Raw genomic sequence first — 20,074 nt, 5'->3', positions numbered from 1 at the left:
TTTCAAAATATTTTTCTTTCGTTATACCCCCTTCTAGCAGCTTTTCGTGGTTATTTAAAAATTTTGCCCAATATTCTTCTAATTTTTCCTGTCTATCCCGGATGTATTGTTGATTTTTCCGAGATTGGGAATCCTTTTTTGTATTTGAAACGAGTTTCACTATTTTTGTTCCTATTTCCGCTTGCTTAACGTATAGACTCTCCATGATTATTTTAAAAAATTTTACATTCAGCGGTAAATATATTAGACAATACTAAATGTACGTTATGTATTAAATAAGTATACCTGTATTATAACACTTTCTTTTCTATCGGAATGTGCAATTTAGCGAAATATGAGTTTGACCTTGCCTGCTGTGCTATTCTTTGCATTGAGGTAGGTCAAGATGTAATCCACACACTCTTATAATGATATATATATACATATATATATATTGTTATCAAAATAAATGAAATTATTTGCTACGTAATTATTTTAATTTTTCGAAATAAAATATTTAATTGTAATTAAAAGCAAGCTATATGTATGAACGTTTCTTTTTTCAAATTGTCATACAAAATTACTGTTTAGTTAATTATAGTTGTGAATGACGTTTATTTTTGTTTTATCAATTCTCTGTATTATTTAAATGGTATGCATTCTAAAGTACATTATTATACGATTGATAGAGTGGAGATTGTTGTTCTAAATTGTTAAATTGTAATAAAAAAAAACTTGTTAAATTGTAAGATTGTAAAAGTTGGAAGATTTTGTAATTATTCAAAAACTTACGATTTTTTGTGTTCTTAGACGTTGAGGATCCCTCGCTTCTGGTGGGTTCTGCAATCGGTCCTGTCCTTTGGCTGCTCTGCGGCTCTAGTATGGCTCTCGGCTTTGGTACTGCTCTCGGCTCTAATATGGCTCTCGGCTTTGGTACTGCTCTCGGCTCTAGTATGGCTCTCGGCTTTGGTACTGCTCTCGGCTCTGGTACCGCTCTCGGCTCTAGTATGGCTCTCGGCTTTGGTACTGCTCTCGGCTCTGGTACCGCTCTCGGCTCTAGTATGGCTCTCGGCTTTGGTACCGCTCTCGGCTCTAGTATGGCTCTCGGCTTTGGTACCGCTCTCGGCTCTAGTACCGCTCTCGGCTCTAGTATGGCTCTCGGCTTTGGTACTGCTCTCGGCTCTGGTACCGCTCTCGGCTCTAGTATGGCTCTCGGCTTTGGTACCGCTCTCGGCTCTAGTATGGCTCTCGGCTTTGGTACCGCTCTCGGCTCTAGTACCGCTCTCGGCTCTAGTATGGCTCTCGGCTTTGGTACTGCTCTCGGCTCTGGTACTGCTCTCGGCTCTAGTGTGGCTCTTGGCTTTGGTATGGCTCTCGTTCTCCCGGGTCTAGTGGTCTCTCTCTGCTACTGAGGGTGTTGCTGGCGTGGACTGTATAGGCTCTCTCAAACTTCCTTGAAGTATTCTGTTTCTCGATAGGACCATGAACAAATTCCCTTCGTTGGCTCAGTGAAGATGTTCGTTCTGTTGTAATGGAAACACCAAATAATAGTAGCAGAGTTTATTGTTGAGACGTACACTATGGGTGTAGACCCGGGATTACTTTGAGTAGAGACTGATGCAGTTGATCGTTGAAGACTATATGTTCGTTGAGTGAATATTGATTGAATGCTTCTCTAGTCAAGAGATATTAGTTTTATATAAATTCTATTTGGGTCAATATTTTTCGCGTACCTAGCGTGATATGTGTATTTAATTTATGTAAATTGTTTAACTTTGTCAGTACTTTTGACTGATGTCCAAATTATTATTTATAATTGACCAAATGTGTATGTAACCTAATTAACTACGTGTGTGTATTTAATAACAAATAGATTCATTCGGTCTACTGGGTGATAAAATTATACTGTCCAATTTCGGATATGAATTATGAAGATTTGATATTGGACAAGTAGCCTTGGCTAAACACCTAGTAAAAGTTTTTGAACCAGAATCAAACGAACCAGAACACAACCATAATTATAGCGAGATTCATAACTTCTTAAAATCCCCAATTTAATTGGACTTTCCGATTAAAAACATCACGCTTACCGAATTGAGAAATACAATTAAGAAAAATATAAGCCCAAAAAAGGTACAAGTGATCTTATAACAGGCAAGCTATTGCAAAAATGTATAATAAAAAGTACAAATATCTGCGGCGTATTTTCAAAGCCATTATCAGAACAGGCTACTCTCTGAATTCAGGAAAATTTCACAGATTACCTTGATACCAAACCTGGAAAAAAACAGAATACTTAAAAATACTATAGACGAAATATTCGAAAAGTTTCTATTGACAAGATTGATTCCAATTTTAGAAAAAAAAAACTTATTCTGGACCACCAATTCGGCTTCAAGTTAAAGTATGTTAAAGTAAACAGGTCTCTCTCAGCAGCCTTCCTAGACGTTAGTCAAGTCTTCGATGAGGTTTTGCATGAAGGCCTACTTAATGGGATAAAAAACGATTCCTTCTTTCCACTCCTAAAATCAATCCTACCTGTCAGATAAACACTTCCTGGTAGAGCAGCATAATGAATAAACTCAGCTCCGCCCTATTAGAGCAGGTGTTCCGCAAGGAAGCGTACTAGGACCTATTTTATTCTTAATCTACACTGCAAACCTCCCATCCGGCAGCAACACAGAAGTTGCTACGGTTTAGACGACACCGCAATACTGGCCATGGACTTTAGCCCCAGAAAAGCATCAGAAAATATACAAAAAAACCGAATTAAAATAGAAACTTGGCTAAAAAAATGACAAATTAGAGTAAATGCGATTAAGTCAACATATGTATCTAACCTTTACAATAAAACGAGGTGAATGCCCACCAGTCACACTTGATGACAAGCAATTAAATAATGCAAATGACAAAATACTTAGGTATCCATCTTGACAAACGATTAACCTGGCAGAAGCACATCTTCACCAAGAGAAAACAACTGGGCATTAAATTTAGACATAAGTATCTACTAGTTGATTGGTCGAAACTCTAAATTAACTTTGAATAACAAACTGCTTATATACAAGGCAATCCCTCAAGCCCATCTAAAGATATATTATGTTATTCAACTATGGGACACCGCTAGCAATTCTAATCTTGCAATCTAACGCTTTTAGAATAAAGTATTAAGGTTTATAGTAAATGCCCCAGTATATATATATATATATATATATATATATATATATATATATATATATATATATATATATATATATATATGTAATATAGGTACTCTCCCTGCTAGTACTAGGTTCTTCCATTTTTATTTAATTAAGCAATATTTACCAAAAGCAATATATCGTTAAACACGAAGGCACCTGTATACTTCTAACACACAATGTACTTATAACTCTGAAAAAACTAAATATATACGGACTATATACGCACCCTTTCTCCGCTACTGACACGGTTCCTGGTAACATTCATTGCGTTAGCTAAACGATACGAAAAACCCAACTGATCACGCTCATGGGCCATTTCACTAACTATAGTTAAACTCAGTTTTTATAATTTAGCCAGTAATAAATACAATTAGCAGGTAACTTTTTATCCTCTAAAATGTAGGATGATTAAGTTTTCCTTGTCACTGAAAGAAAAAATAAGGTGGCGCAATTTTTTCCTTTTTATTTCGTTCTATTTTATCTACTTTTCTTTCACTTAGTACGATTCTTCTTTTTACCTTGTTTCTGGCATCAGTATTCACCTTAATTAGAGATTTGTAGACCCACTTCCCAAAACTCGCCGTTATGTCCTTCAAAACACTTGAGAGCCGTCGCATATTGAACGACTTTGGACCTGGAATTCTTCATTTATCTTAAATTCCCACATAAAACTGCTCCTTGAGTTAATTTTTACGTTACCCACAATAATACCCAACTTCTGGGCCTGCTTTTTCCTCATCCAGGTTTAATTTTAGTTTCAGTGCCATTAGAAAGAGATGAGTCCATATTTCTCTAACTTTTTCGTTCGTTATTATTACTTTTTTTTTTCTTTTACTTCTAGAAAACTCGGCTAAGAGAATAAACTCCGACAAACAAACTCTGGTTTTCCAAGTTTGGAGATTGAGACAATGGGCCAATTCTTTAATACTTGTAAAAACACAGTTAAAAAGATCCAAGAATAAGTCCCGGAATTGCTCGTCACTCAATGTTGTTTATTTTTGACAAGCAATTAAATAAGTATTAAAAAAAAAATGCAAGTAAACATTTAGACATAGTGAGAATTTATTTCTTTTTTTAGTACATCTAAATAAAATCACAGACAAAAGAATCACGATAGGTAAAAGTTTCACATGATATGCTTTGACAGGGCAAAGACAGAGAGGAGATTCAAGCTGGATACACCGAAAAAGAACGAGAAAATTTTTAATCAGATACAGTAATCGCCAAATTTTTGGTCTTATAATTATCAAACTTATCCATAGTTTTAATATCCATAATAGCAAACAAAGCTATGACCATACCAATTCCTAATATAAACGTGATAAATATTCCTGACCATATAGGTACTGTAATAAATGGCACGCAGTCATTTGCATCACCAAATTTCCCATTCCTTGAATCAATTTGGACTTGCAAATCGTATATGTACAATTCTGTTCCATTAGCTTGGAACAATGTTAGACCATTGCAATGATATGAAAAAGATTCTGCTGCGTATATGTCTTCTAAAGTATATAGGGTATAGTCAGGACTTTGTGTCTCTTCTATTTTGACTGAAGACATATACCAGTAACCATTTTTCCAATTAAAATTAAATCTTAAGGTAAATTTTCCTTTGCCCTCTACGGGTACAATAATATTTAGACGAGGATTGGGATGAGTATTGTATGTTATCATATCTTCGGCTGTATTTCCCAAATATATATCACCTTCAGACTCATTTTTTCTAAGTAACAAGGCCTTTGAGGAATATAATAAAGCAAATACTTTTAAGTCGTCTTTAGTGCTTTTTTGTGCCCTATAAATAACTGGTCCAATTGGAGGAGCATCTTTCTCAGACTGTTCCAGTTCATATCCTTCAGTTTCAGCTTGTGCTTGACGTTTTGAGCGTTTTACTTGCCGGTTTGGAATTATAACAACAGATATAAAATTTCTTGAATCTGCTATTGTGCTCTGGATTGTTTTAATATCTTGTTCAGAGTTGCCAGTGAGATCTAAAATATAAATTAAAACTTATTAATTATTCATTAAAAATATACTATACAGTGCTAGCCAAAAATCCCCTTCCCCTCGTATCTTTTGAACGGTTATACTTATAATAGTGAGGAGGGAGGAAATAAACGGATGTAGGCTTCTTAACTAGTCATAACTGGTGACGTAATAGTGATAGATGACGTTAAAGAGCCGTTGTGATCGATAATTTTAAATGGGACCTTATGGAAAATGATATCTCTTTTGAAAAGTATTGAAAATACTTATTCAATCATACCAATTTTGTTTAAGTTTGAGAATAAATTAAATAAATACTAAAATTGTAGCTTCGCATTTAATTAATAAAAATTTAAAGAACCAGTTGTTATATTTAAATGTTCAAATTGTGCTCCATCTACTTCTTGACAGCAATGCATCGTATTGCTAAACTCTTTTCGTACTCGTTCAAATGTGTCGAAGGAAATTGCCCTACATTCTTCAACAACTCGTTGTTTCAAAATTTCAATACTGTCGGGTGCTGTAGCGTAAAGTTAAGATTTCAAGTACCCTTACAGAAAAAAACTAATGGCGTGAGGTCCGCTGACCAAGCTGACCATTCTATTGAACCTCGCAGGCCAATCCATCTACCACGATATTACGTTATTTCCAAGTTACCAAATTCATCTGGATTATCTTCCAGAATTTTAGAAATTAACATTAATTGCGTTTTGTAACATCTCCAGACAGTTAACACTTCACCGGTTAAGTCAGCATCGAGAATACAGACCCAACTATGAGGTTTCCCAAAATACCTGCCCAAACATTTCCTTGCTCTGGTAATTGAGTATGTTTTTCACGAAAGACGTGAAGATTTGTGTCACTCCAATACCTCACATTGTGTGTGTTAACATTTCCATTGTCAGGGAAAAAGTACTTTCGTCACTAAAACAAATTATTTTATGTAATCTGGCTGTTGCTTAATTTGATTGGACATATTTTTACAGAATTCTAGTCTTTGATCGGGATCATCATCTGAAAGTTGTTGCACAATTTTTAATTTGCATGGATGAAATTTGTTTTTAGCCAATACTCGGTGTACTGTACTTCGACTGAATCTACAGATAGACGCAACTTGGGCTGTAGAAGAAGTAGGGTTCTTTACCATTCCTGCAATTATGTAAATTTTTTTGTTATCGATATTGATATAAATAAGTCCTCGATATAGGACGATCGGGGTACATCTCAATAAAAAGACGTTCCGCTGCATGGAAATTGTTTCTACATTCACCAATTATTAAGACAGCTGCTACTTTATCGGCTACAATACGTACCATTTTACTTAGGTAAACATTTAACAGTCCCGCTGTTGTTTGATGTTAAGAATGCATTTAATACGCTGCAGTGGAACGAGGTAATGAAGGCAATGGAGGGGAGAGAATGTCCTGGTTACCTGATGAATATGGTGGCGGAGTATCTGCCGAGAGAAGGATTATGGTGGAAAAGGGCACGATCGTGGACGTGACGGCCGGGGTTTCCCAGGGATCTATCTTGGGTCCGACGCTATGGAACCTGGCGTATCACGGGGTTATGCACTGTGAATACGGAGAGAGTACAACCACTTCACATAGTGGCCCAAGATGAGCCAGATCTCAAATAACGGGTTCCGAACGCAGGCCGCGTCAAAAAGAAATGGATGACGCAGCACGGACTGAAACTTGCGCCAGAGAAAACCGAAGTTATCATTCTGAAAGGTAAAAGGAACAGGCAAAGTGTTGAATTGCAATGTGCGGTAGCATGTCTAACACCCTAGAAACAAGTAAAGTACCTAGGAATGACTGCACCAGAATGGAAAATGTGGGGAACACGTGCAGGAGGTGGTCCGGAAGGCTGCGAATAGTGCGGCTGCGTTGGGGAGGGTGATGACAAACATTGGGGGACCCAAATCTGAAAGGAGGAGCGTCTTACACAGTGTTGTGCAGTCGATCGTCCTCTACGCGGCACCAGTCTGTAGCGAGGCAGTAGAGATAACGGCCTATAGGAAGCTCATGACACAAGTGGACAGAACAAGTCTGTTGCGAGTGGCATGTACCTATAGGATTGTGTCCGCAGCCTTGTGGACCATCACTGGGTGTGTTTCGTTACATGTTTTGGCGGTGGAAAGAAAAAAGCTCTAAGAGAGAAGAGGCCTTACTATGGCCAAGAGAAGACAGGAAAGGGAAAGGTCAATTGAAAGATGGCAAGAAGAGTGGAACAGCATGTAGGATATGGTACAGTGGACGAAACTGCTAATCCCGAACATAAGAGATTGAGTGGACTGTGGTCACAGGCGACTGGATTATTTCCTGACGCTGGTACTCACAGGACACGGGTGTTTTAGGGCCTACCTCTCCAGGTTAGGAAAGGCTGACACAGATGAATGTCTATACTGTGGACATTTGGACTGTGACATATACGATGCTAGATTGCAATATATGGATAGTAGAAAGGAACAGAATGGAAAGAGAGACAGGTGTGAATTTTGTTACAGTGAGAGAAATAATTGAGAGAATGATTGGAAATAAATCAGGTTAGACTAGCATTCACAACTATATGCGTGAAGTGATCAAAAAAAAAAAATAGGAAGAAGACAGACAGCTGGACCAACGGCAGAGGTAAGAGTGAAAGATGCTGGAAGTTGAAGCTAGAAAAGTGGGTCAGACTGTATGGGTTAGAATGCGTGAGTCAGACTGTGGGGGAGGAGTAAATGCCCGTCTAGGAGTGATGCCGTACTTGAAGCGATGAGGGTCTTCTACACGCTACCGGGAATGAGACAGGGAGCCTCCTTGCTGATGAATGGAGTGTGGATGTGGATGAATGGAGAATGAATGAATGAAGGTAGTGCTTCGGAAGTAATGCCGGCCTTACATGGCTGGATGACAGAGGAGGGTCTGGTTTAGCAGGTAGGCGTTCGGCGTAGACTTGGCGACGAGAGGGCATTTTAAAGTACCTCGGGAACTATCGCCTGGAGTACGAAGAACGAATCCTGCACTAAGGTCAGTCAGGCGGCGCGCGGCGTCCTGCACTGAGATGTCTTTTGAAGATTCCAGACCCCACCTCTATAAAAACGAAAAAAAAAGTAAACATTTAAACGTCTCGGTAAACAATAATTAAACTAAATATTCAAGATATAAATTCCTTTTCAAACACTTTTTTTTGAACCTATTCTCTATCCTTCCATTGTTGGATGTAGGTCTCCCCCAGTTCCCTCCATCTTTCCCTATCTTGAGCTGTTCTCTGCCATGTGGGACCTCCTTGTTTCCTGATGTCATCTTTCCACCTCCTCTGTGGTCTACCTCTTGATCTCTTTGCATTGTATGGACGCCACTTGGAGACGTTCATTGTGTCCAGCCCATTTCCATTTCAGTTTTGCTGCTTGTTCTATCGCGTCTACTGTCTTTGTTCTGGTTCTGATCCACTGGTTACGTTTTCTATCTTTAAGCGATATACCCAACATTTGTCTCTCCATCGCTCTTTATGCCTTCCCTATCCCATCCAAATTGGCATGTGTAAATGTCCATGTCTATGCTCCGTAGGTGAGCACCGGTATTATATAGGAGTTATATACCTTGCTTCGTAAGTATAGAGGGATTGTTTGATTTTTTAGAACGTAAGAAAGTTTGCCGAACGCTGCCCATCCCATTCTTACTCGTCTCGATATTTCGGCTGTTTGATTTTCTCTGTTAGCTCTGATTGCTTGTCCTAGATAGATATACTCATTTACCTATTCTATTTTTTCTGTTTGTATTTTTATTGCCTCTTGGTCTTCCGTGTTTGCCATTACTTTTGTTTTGTTGAAGTTAATTTTTAGGCCCTTTTGCATTGATTTTTCATGAAGTTCATTCAGCATTAATTCTAGTTCTTGTCATTCCGAGGAGATCAGGAGTATATAATCCGCATATCTAAGGTGATTTAGGTGCTTTCCGTTAATATTCAAACACTTAGCAAAGTAAAAACAACTAGAGAATTGAAAAACGTGAACTTTTTTGACAAAAAACCAGAGGGTAGAAAAAAGAGGCGGATATTAGAAGCTTTATTAATTTTAGTATTTATTTAATTTATTCATTTAAATCATCTTTAACCCAAACAAAATTTGTATGATTGAATAGGTATGTTCAATACCTTCCAAACGAGATATCACTGTCATTAGTTCCCATTTAAAATTATCAGTTACAGTGGCTATGTATATAGGCTAGTGTAGAGTGATCTATCACTATTACGTCACCTCTTATGACTAGTTGAGAAGCCTACGTCCGTTTATTACCTCCCTCCAAATTTCACTATTATCAGTATAACTGTTCAAATGATACGAGGGAAGATGGGACTTTTGGCTAGCTATGTAGGTATATATACTCTTCAGTTTAATTATTAAAATAATACACTCACGTACAACAATTTTGCGTATTTTATTTTAAAGAATATTTTTTTATTACGGGAATGATATTTATTTTTCTTTAAAAGACAATAAATTTTTTTAAATAGAAATATCTTATGTTGAAGTGAAACGTGAAGAAAATTTATTGACTATGAAATGTTACATCAGCTTTACAATGAAGGAGCTTGATAATATTTAATTTGAAACAACAAGAGAAAATTTCCACGACGGAAGAAGTGGAAATACGACGTGGAGTGAGGCAAGGATGTATTCTATTGCCTCTACTTTTTAATATCTACTCCGAATTTATTTTCAAAGAAGCCTTAGTTAAAGATACAGGCATTAAAATCAACAGAATTAATGTCAACAATCTCAGATATGCAGACGACACGGTACTTATTGCCTCCAATGAAGAAGACCTGCAACGACTTATAAACAGGGTAACCGAAGATTGTGATGCATATGGGCTGAAACTTAATACTTCTTATACTACTTCAGACAAAACTTATGGTTGTCAGCAAGACGCAGTTACAACCAACGAACATCAAAGCGTATGGAATAGAGTAAGAAAGAGTCCACAATATTACCTATTTGGGCGCAAACGTTAACGATAACTGGGATATGAATAAAGAAATAAGAATACGCATTGAAAAAGCCAGAGCCGCCTTCTATAAATTAAAGAAAATTCTAATTAATAGAAATATTACGTTAAAATCAGATTAATACGCTGCTACATATTCTCCACATTGCTGTATGGTATGGAGAGCTGGACCCTTAAAAAGACATTAATGAAAAAATTGGAGGCCTTTGAGATGCGGATTTATCGACAAGTATTGATAAGTTGGGTTGATCGAATAAGAAATGAAATAGTTTTACATCGAATGAAAAAGAGCACAGAAATAACAAAAACGATAAAAATTCGAAAGTTACAATATTTCGGTCATATAATTAGACATCCATAGAGTTATAAACTTCTGCACCTCATAATACAGGGTAAAATCGCCGGAAGGAGAGGCGCAGGCCGAAGAAGAACATCATGGCTCCGAAATCTCCGAGAATGGTATCAAGAGACCACCGCTAATTTATTTAGAGCCGCCATAAACAAAGTTATTATTGCCAATATGATCTCCAACGTTCGATAATCGGACAGGGTACTGAAAGAAGAAAAGAAGAAGAGAAAATTTATGGAACATGGAATGTTACAATATTACATAAGCTTTACAGATAACTTAATGAGAGAGCACGATAAAATTTAATTGGAAACAGCATAACAACTGAGTATTTAGTTTTGCCTCCTCTAATTCTCACAATACCCTCCTGGGCATGCTCCTAAGATGTTCTTGAATAGTTTCGTGCTGAATTCGAACCCATTCTTGCTGCGTTTCGTTCTCCTATAGTTACATCGCTTTAGGATGTCCCTTATATGTTCTATGGATCAGGACTCATAGGTGGCCAATCAATAGTCTTAATACCAACAGCCTCAATATACTGGATTACTGTTCTTGTGACATGAGCACGAGCATGATCATGCATTAATTAATTAAAACATGCCCTACAAGGATGTTAGTTATTGGTATACCTATCGGCATTCATTCTTAGATCCACCTCAACAAGCTCTGCGCGACTGTCCCAACTATCCTATCCCATAACATGATGTACCCGACAACAGAACTAACTTTTTGCGAGAGTACATTCTGCGAAATGTTCTTCAGAGGGTCTGTATACTCAAACACGTCCATTTGGATACCACAATTGTTTTATTGTTTCATCCGTGAACAAAACATTTCCCCGTTGCTGCCAATTTAAGTTAACATGGAGTTAAAATAGACTGTAATTTCATTCAGTATTTGGTCAAACCATATAAAATATATTCAAGCTATCATACAATTACTAACGTTTGTGAGTAATTCAATAATATAGAAGCAGGGATAAATGGCCGTTTGTATATTATTCGACAGTATGTGGATAAAGTTTTAACAAATATTAAGTTGATTATTGTTCCCAACTTAGTTTGAACTACTTAGTAGGATTATTATAATAAATGTTTTTGTAGACAAGTATTAAAACAGCATACGTTTAGTAAAATTTAATACAAAATGTGACTATTTACTTTTATGTAAACAACGAGAAAATCCAAAAAATTTACTTAATGGAGAAACTGATAAAAACATCTGAAAACTGCAAATTTGCTTTTAAGCGAAAAGATCCAGTTTTAGTCAATACTTAGAGATATAAAAAATACATACAAATGATAAGTAAGTAGGTACTGGAAATAAGGATAATATGCCAGAGTTTGCAAACAAAAAATAGCACAGATAAAACTACAATGTACCTATTACTAATTATATTAAATATATGTCAGATATAAAAGATCATTGAGATGAAATTTCTGCGCTATTATTATATTTATTATTATTATATACACAAGATTTCTCAACTTACTGACAAATCGATACCTCAAAGGAACAGTGAAATAAGTTCCAAATTTAATTTTTTTTAAGTACACTATTTACACATAAAATTTCTTGCACTCAAACTAAATGGCAAAAAAGTGAGGGTTTGTAAAAAGTTTTTTACTGCTACGTTTAATATTTTAAACAGTTATGTGGCAATAATTGTTGCTAAAACAACTAAAATTGGATATAGAGGAAGAAAGAAAGGGAAAACACGATAACTATATAAACAAAACTGAAGAACGAAAAATTGAATATATTATGCAAGACACAAATTAAGTCTCTTGCATCGAGTCACATTACTATAGAGCGAGAACAAAAAAAGAATATCTGGAAAGGTCACTTAATTTAGCAATGTTGTGCCTATAGGCTCTACAAAGAAAAATGTATTGAAGAAAAACAAGATTATGTCAAAAAATCAATTTATGAAAGAATTTTCAATACAAAATTCAATATAGGATTCCATAAACCAAAGAATGATCAATGTTTAACATGTGAATCGATAAAAATAGTGCAAGGAAACAAAAAGATATAATTTTAGAACATGAGACTCATCTAGAAGCAGTTAAATTGTTAAAAGAGCTATGCCGAGAAAGGGAAGATCTCATGGTTTGTTGTTACAATCTTCAAGCTGTCATGATTCTACTTCAAGGTAAAGTTGTAGAATTTTATTATAAATCTCGATTGAATGTTCTAAATTTTACCATATTATTTGACTTATTTCAAAAACAAGACTATTATGTTATTTATGCCACGAGAGACTTGCAAAAAGGGGCGCTAATGAAATCGCCACTTGTGTCTTATTTATGTCTTATTTATTTTCTCTATGTCTCTGTATTGTGTGGAAAACTTAGATATAGACAGTATCACTAACAAATATTTAGTCACTGGACACCAAATGAAGCTGATTTTATGCATGCATGCATAGAAAAAGAGGAAAAAATAATATTTAAAAGTGGCCCACTCTATGTTCCTTCAAAATTGGCGACAATTATCAAATGTTCAAAGAAGGGAGGTTAGTCATACACTGTGTTAAAAATGCATTCTACAGACTTTATTAATTGGAAAGATGTTGATGAAAAAATCAGTAAAAATTATACTTTAGACAGCGATAACGATAAAGTTAAGTGGAATGAAGTGAAGGTTGTTAAGATATGTAAGCCAGACAAAGACACTCATTTTTACGAAACCTCACATAATGAAAACGAGGATTTTAAAAAATATGCATCAGGTATAAAATGCGATAAAACAAATTGGGTCCCAACTTAGAACCATCTTATAAAGAACCAGCAAAAATTCCTCCGAAGAAGAAAACTTATTTGACGCAGCTGTGCGATGAAGGACAAATACCCACTGTTCATGTTGAGTTTTTTACAAACCTACAGCTGCAGAATTATCCGTCGAAGAAAATTAGCTAAGTAATTTCTGAAAAGTTTGATTTTATTTATTTTGTTCACTTTCGATCGCTGAAAAAATGTTAATTTTTATTCTATTCTATTTTTTATAATTCAGAACATTTTTTAATAAAATCGGTTATGTCGTAAATATACTCCTTTCTTTTCTTCCCGAAAATTTAATGTAATCGAAAATTTTTCGTGCTAAACCGAACCTTCAAGATTATTCATCATATCAGATATTTTTAAAATTATCTCTAAATAAATATGTGGTTTAACAGTGAGATATCTGTTTTTATTGCAATATATTTCCAGTAGCATTTCTGTGCAACAGTGAGATAAGTGATTTTTTTTTTCAAAATTTTGGTACAATTTTTCACAAAAGTACTGTTAACTAATGGGTACTTATATTTAGTAAATACTCAGTTCACAAGTTATATTTAAAATATAAATGCAGTTATCTGTATGATAAAAAAAGTTATGAATAGTTATTCCTTTAGCAAAATACATTTGCCGCGTTTTCTCAATTCACCGACAATTACGATATCCCCTCGTTGCTGTAACGTATCGATATGAAAGCTTTTAATTTTAGAGAAATATCAATTATTCTCTTATTGTTTCCATGCTTGTAGCAGATGTAGCCATGGACACCAGAGAGATAATACAACATTTATTTGGACCCTATCCCTTAAACGGAAAATAAAAGTATAGTGATGCGACGATACAAAATAGTACAAAAAAGTATTTACGCAAAGGAACAAGATATCTATGTCTACTATATCCAAAATTTCCACATTTTATGTTCATCCATGTAGGTACTGGCATCAATAGTGATATATTTTACATCTACATTTTACAAAAGGAATAATAACTAACAAAACGATAAGAAAATATACCTAATTTAGTCACTGATGAGGTTTACAAATTTATAGTCGGGAGCGAACGTGTTTAATAAAAAAAACTTAAATATTTTATAAAAATTAGAAACATACCAATTATATTTTCTAATTCTATCACTCCATTGGGATTATAAATTGAGTAATATCCTTTTAAAATAGGTTTTATTGTTTCTGATAGAGCACTAGGGCTTTTGAAAACAAATACGTCTGGACTTTTAAATCTTTCTATAATTTCTACGAAATTGTTTGTAGAGAACTCTTCTAATGGTGATATGTTCAATTCGTGATTGCTCCAAAGAAACACTGCCCCATTTGTACAGTATATATTAAAAATAAATATAATTACAGCTTTAAATAACATTTTTGGTAAATTATTCACAGAACATAAGAAACTTAAAATCAATATTTCCCCGATTTATCTTGAACTGACGTTTCCGAACAAGCTTTTCGTCGAGTCTAATCGAGCGAGTTCCGAATGTTTTCACCTGATAGGAATTCAGCCAAACTATTTTTGACGTTTAAGATGTAACGCAGAGACATATTTTCTAAGGATGCAAAAAACTGCATTATCTATGAAAAAATAAAATATGAAGATAAGTATTTATGTACTATTATCATACAGAAAGGTCTTTTCTTCAAAAAATATTGTCAGCCATTTTTTTCGAACAGTAATTTTGTAAAAAAACTTGTTATTAAAAAACAAGTTATTGTTATAACAACAACCTATAACAACATTGTTATTGGTTAGAAATATAAATAAATATATAAGGAACAACGAAGCGGGTTATTATGGAATATGTAATTATATATTAAATAAAAAATATTTAAACATTAGCAGAAAGAAATCCGAATTTCCTACTTGGCGAAGCAAAATTAAAATATTTGTCTACTGCGCTATATACACTAAGCAGACGGATTGATGAATTCATCGGCGAGGGGAATCTACAATTTGCATTCCACGTCCACCACGACAAATATTCTTCGTAACTTTGTTTCTAATATTCCGAAAATGAGTGAATCAACATTGTTCTGAAGCTATTTCTTGTAGCATTTTAAAGTATTTACTATTGAAATGGGAATAAGCCACAATTAAATGTTAAAGTACGTTTATTGACGTTTTAATTTCCACTTTGGAAATCGTTCTTTAATTGTCTTTAATTCGCTTTTAGAAATCTAGAACGATTTCCGAAGTGGAAATTGAAACGTCAATAAACGTACTTTAATCTTTAATTGTGGCTTATTCCCATTTAAATAGTAATTAGAGTAAATAAACAAAGGAAAAAGACTTAAGATTTTATTTCTACGGGAAAAATATTTATTTAATAAATATTTCTATTTATATAAATTTATACACCACGTATGACGTACATCATTGTGGAATCTGTCTGTACGAAAAACATGGCGGCTAATAAAAAGTCTTGTTAAAGAATACCATAGAAAAATAGACGTGTTCTGTGATTGTTTCCATAGACATAATAAGAATGTCTATGGTTAAGGCGCTGTCAACGAGTCAAGTGTCAACATTTATAATCCTTTTTTGACACTGACATGTTCGTTGTTGTTTTTTGAGTCCACGTGCTAGGTTTATTATCAAAGAAAATGGGTAAATTTAGAAGTAAATTAAAAGGACAAACTAAAGGGAAAAGATGGCCAAAAGGGCAGAGTTCCAGTTCCAATCCTGAAAGTAAAAAACACCGAGATTTAGCAAAATCTCGCTTTTTTCAAGAAAATTTAGGTTAGTTCATAATACAAGTTGTATCAGCATGTAGTAATTTTGTATTTGATTTCATGTAGGTCCCAGTAGTTTAACGTCAGATGCTCTAAAGAAACACGATGCCGTGCAGTCATATATTCCTAAAGCTCCAGAATCCATTAACATGGAGGAAGATACAGAATCTTCTGTTGGAACACAATCATCTTTTGCTACAATGAAATCTTTTGCCTCAGAATGGTCAGATTGTAGTAACATGTCATTTAATAGATTTTTGACCGTATTTAGATCAGATTCTGCTTTACACAAAGAAATGTTAGCAATATTAGCAGCCATAACAGAAGTCATAAAAGAGAATGGAGGATCTGAAACACCTACTGAGTACTTTTGTTCTCTGGTATGTATGCATAAAATAGTGTTAATTTAAATATGTTAAATACTTTACTTCTTACCACCAATGTTGGCATCTTCCCAGTTCTCTTTTGCCTTAGATAATTAACTTCAAAAGCTTTGCTCTACTGCTTCTTACAACAATGCCCAAGTAGGTGTGAAATTTTACTCTTTTTTATGTTACATTGCTTTAGGCAATGCCTTTTGCCTTGCAATTGTCTTTTAAAAGAGTTTTCTATAGATCCACATTTCAAAGTACCTAAAAAATTTAATTTGACTGTCCAGGTTTCACAGCATCCACACTTTCACTTAATGGACAATAAAAAATATATTGTTCTTTGAAATCTGTAATTTGACAATAATAAATTGTTATGTTTTCATTAATTTGTATTGTCAAGTTAAATTTGTTGTGAATGTTTTACACACACTTTGTTTCCAAAAAAATAGTATGTATATATAACTGTAAACGTATATAAGCAAGAGCACTCACCAAACTGGAGTGACATGTAACATGACAGAGACATATAGGCAGTGACATAGCACAGGCACGGCACTAGCATAGCAGGTAGGACACACTAAAGTAGCATGACATTAAAAAGGCTAGTGTAATTCAAAATATCGCCCTCTGAAGATAAAGTTATGCTAACACTTTTAAATGTCAACAATATGAAAAAAACTAGTCCACAACTTCAGTTTTGGGTACACCCTTATTGGAAAGAGATGCAGGGCATAGTAGATTTAATGTATTTAAAGAATTAAAAATTCTGGACTTGTGTTGTCATAGATACCTGGAAATTTCTCAATTAATGAGACAAAATGAATATTAAATTCTGGACTATTTCCATATTTAAATTTTTTAACAAACAAGCTCTATTTTTAACGATGTGGCATAGCAAGCTACATGAAGCCACTGTCACTGTCATTTTGGTGAGCGCTGAATCATTCATTTGTATTGGTTACATTTTAAGTAACATGCTAGACGCGCCCTACTTGGCACTTGCGATGCCAGTTTGTGGGCGCTCTCCCTTAAGCTAATATTTTTACTTTTATATAGCATGTATGTATTATTCTTATTCTTATCCTATATTAATATCAGTTATTTCTTTAAATGAAGATGACAACATTAGAACAAGTGTATAATGCAGAAAATAAAAATGAAGACCAAGTAACAGCAGTATTAGCCCTGTTAAATATGGGTATAAAAACAGTTCCAGAAGCTGTTTTAAAGAAACACTTCAATGATATCACATTAAAAATTTTGCATATATTAAGTGATTATGCAGATTCAGAAAATAATACAATAATAAAATCAATATTTGGCATTTTGGGATCTTTGCTAAAAATACAAGAGTTGGCAGTTTGGAACCAGCCAAGTACAATACAGATCTTCAATGCCTTACTGAATCCATTTTGTATTCATACTAAGCCTAAGGTAAGACTAATATTAATTCTAAGTTTTAAAATATTCAATTGTTTATTAGCGTGATAATTATTACCAAAAAAATTAAATTTTAAATAAAAAACTGTTACACTCTATTGAATATTCAAATATAATGTCTATATTAAGCTATATTAAGTCAGATTTATGTTTATTCTATTAACATGTTCTTTTATTACTTTCAGATAATTATTTTTATATATTTTGTTTTTTTTTGTTCTGAATTCACATTACTTGTTTTTAGTTTTTGTCTTGGAAAAATCATAAATTTCTAATTTTTGCTTAAATATCTGTATATTTTTAGTGGAGAAAAGCGGCACAGCATGCTGTTACATCCATAATAACAACAGGAAATTTTGTTAAAGACAGTTCCTCTAACCCGGCTGCTGATAGAGCAGCAGAATTTTGTGAACAAACTTTGGACTCTTGTATGGGAAGCACATCTGGTGTAGTCCTTGTATCTTCAGTCCAAGCTGGTCAGACTACAATCCTCCACATCCTTGGTTTGATGAAGGATATTATAAGTAAATTTTCCAAGCATCATATTAAGGTAAAGATGGTACTTAAATTATATAGACACATTTTCTGTCTTATATGCTTTCATTTAACTAAATGAGCAGCCAGAAATCCCCCATGTGCGCAAAAGTATTTAAAGTAAAATCTACTGTTTAAGGCACACATTTTATTAAATAATCTCTATGAGAGCTTCTACAAACAATCTATTTTGTTAGGTAAATCAAATTCAATTGATCAATTTTTAAATAAAACTTATATGATTAATTATAAAACTGCTTATTTCATGCACAGTTTACAACCTTAGCAATATTTATTGAAATATTTTAAATTCAAGAATATTTATATATAAAAAGGGCAGTACTCAGACTTATATGTTCATTTAAATATGTTTCCATATCAAGAATATGTTAGAGACATACAAGCACATAGAATGTAATATGAGGATAAAATTAACTGTTTTAAGGACATGGCAAACTGTCAGAAATGGTGCTGTTTAAATCATTAACAGATGTGACCCAGCAATGATTAGTATTTACATTAGATTATAGTATTTTTTTTTAATCTGGAGTTCTATCAATTCTACACTGGTCCTACTGCAGCCAGTTACCTTATTGTACTTACCTTCCATTTATTCATGAAACCAATTCGAGAATTCTTGAAACTATGGAGGGTACAGAATTCCTCAGGATTTCACAGACCTGCTATATATAAGCTCTCTGCCAGCACCCAATAAACCTTTTGTTTGTTTTGCTTCAGAATAGTCACTCATTTTTGAATCATCTTCTAGACCATCTCTTTTTGTCTTGTGTTTGTTGCCTAAATAAATGCTTTTTTAGAGCATGGCTTAGGCTTTTCACATAACCAAAGAACAATAAACTTTTCTTGTGGCTGCAATAGAGAAAAAACTAGAATTTCTAGTAATAAAGCCCAGCATTTTTGACCCCCTAATTGATACAGAATTAATATGATCGACAAAAGTTATTTTCTCATTAAACTGATGTTACTGTAGATGTGGATTTTAGTGGCTGGTTATCAATAAAGTAGCTTTACTCAAACCTAGTGGTTTTCCTAGAGAAACTTATAAAATTACATTTGTTGATATTCACATATAGCTTATTTTTGAGCACCATTCTGACAAACAATTTAAGTCACCTTGAAACAGTTCCTGATCTGAAATACTTTCAATGGTTCTCCAAAGTTTAAGATCATCAGCAAATTTTGCACAACTGCTATACAAAACTATATCATTCACGAAATCATATTATATCATGTAACTATATCATTCACGAAAATATCAAATAGGAGAGGAGGTATATGGCCTCGCTGTGGAACTCCAGATGTGACCACAAATTCCTCAGAAGAATAACAACTGATGTTACCTCTTTTAATACTACCAGCGAAAGAGCTTCTCCACTGAGATATAAAGTTTTGGTCAAACCCATTCAAATTCAACTCAGTATACAATATTTTCTTTTCAACACAATCAAATGCCTTAGAGAAATCTGTGTAAATTGAATTAGTCTGCTTTCAATGTTTTTTAGAATATCAAGTTGATAGGTTAATAGATTAGTCAAAGTTGATTTGTTTTTGGAGAAGTAAGGTTGCTCCTGACTTATAAGACCCTTACGATCCAAGAAATCAGCTTGCTAACTAGACAATCAAATAATTTTGGTATTGCACATTCTTGGATACAGATTCTGCGATAGTTT

At 34.2% G+C, this 20,074-nt stretch overlaps 2 protein-coding genes across 2 annotated transcripts in view; one reads left to right on the top strand and one right to left on the bottom strand.

Annotated features, from left to right (window-relative positions):
- Positions 1-4,222: 4,222 nt before the first annotated feature.
- LOC140434871 (uncharacterized) lies at positions 4,223-14,745 on the bottom strand. The gene is made up of 2 exons (XM_072523461.1): positions 14,404-14,745; positions 4,223-5,176 (listed from the first exon to the last, which is right to left on the bottom strand). Exons 1-2 carry the CDS (start codon positions 14,669-14,671, stop codon positions 4,386-4,388), a joined length of 1,059 nt encoding a protein of 352 aa, XP_072379562.1. The 5' UTR covers positions 14,672-14,745; the 3' UTR covers positions 4,223-4,385.
- A 1,090-nt stretch (positions 14,746-15,835) lies between these two features.
- Positions 15,836-20,074, top strand: part of LOC140434870 (RRP12-like protein) — a 39,640-nt gene continuing 35,401 nt past the window's right edge. The window contains exons 1-4 of the mRNA XM_072523459.1: positions 15,836-16,045; positions 16,105-16,418; positions 17,526-17,843; positions 18,154-18,399. Of these exons, the coding sequence (XP_072379560.1) occupies positions 15,910-16,045; positions 16,105-16,418; positions 17,526-17,843; positions 18,154-18,399 (1,014 nt within the window). The 5' untranslated portion in view covers positions 15,836-15,909. The remainder of the gene's footprint in view (positions 16,046-16,104; positions 16,419-17,525; positions 17,844-18,153; positions 18,400-20,074) is intronic.

The sequence above is a fragment of the Diabrotica undecimpunctata genome, chromosome 2 (assembly GCF_040954645.1).
Source record: "Diabrotica undecimpunctata isolate CICGRU chromosome 2, icDiaUnde3, whole genome shotgun sequence".
Taxonomy (NCBI): domain Eukaryota; kingdom Metazoa; phylum Arthropoda; class Insecta; order Coleoptera; family Chrysomelidae; genus Diabrotica; species Diabrotica undecimpunctata.
The sequence above is the reverse complement of the archived record's forward strand: the minus strand, read 5'-3'. Positions and strand labels throughout refer to the sequence as shown.

What these genes read in the sequence shown, in the direction of transcription:
- LOC140434871 (XM_072523461.1), bottom strand. Translation starts at nt 14,671, where the DNA reads ATGTTATTTAAAGCTGTAATTATATTTATTTTTAATATATACTGTACA. An exon ending in AGAATTAGAAAATATAATTG is followed by an intron (nt 5,177 to 14,403) that starts GTATGTTTCTAA and finishes TTTATATTTTAG; the next exon opens with ATCTCACTGGCAACTCTGAA.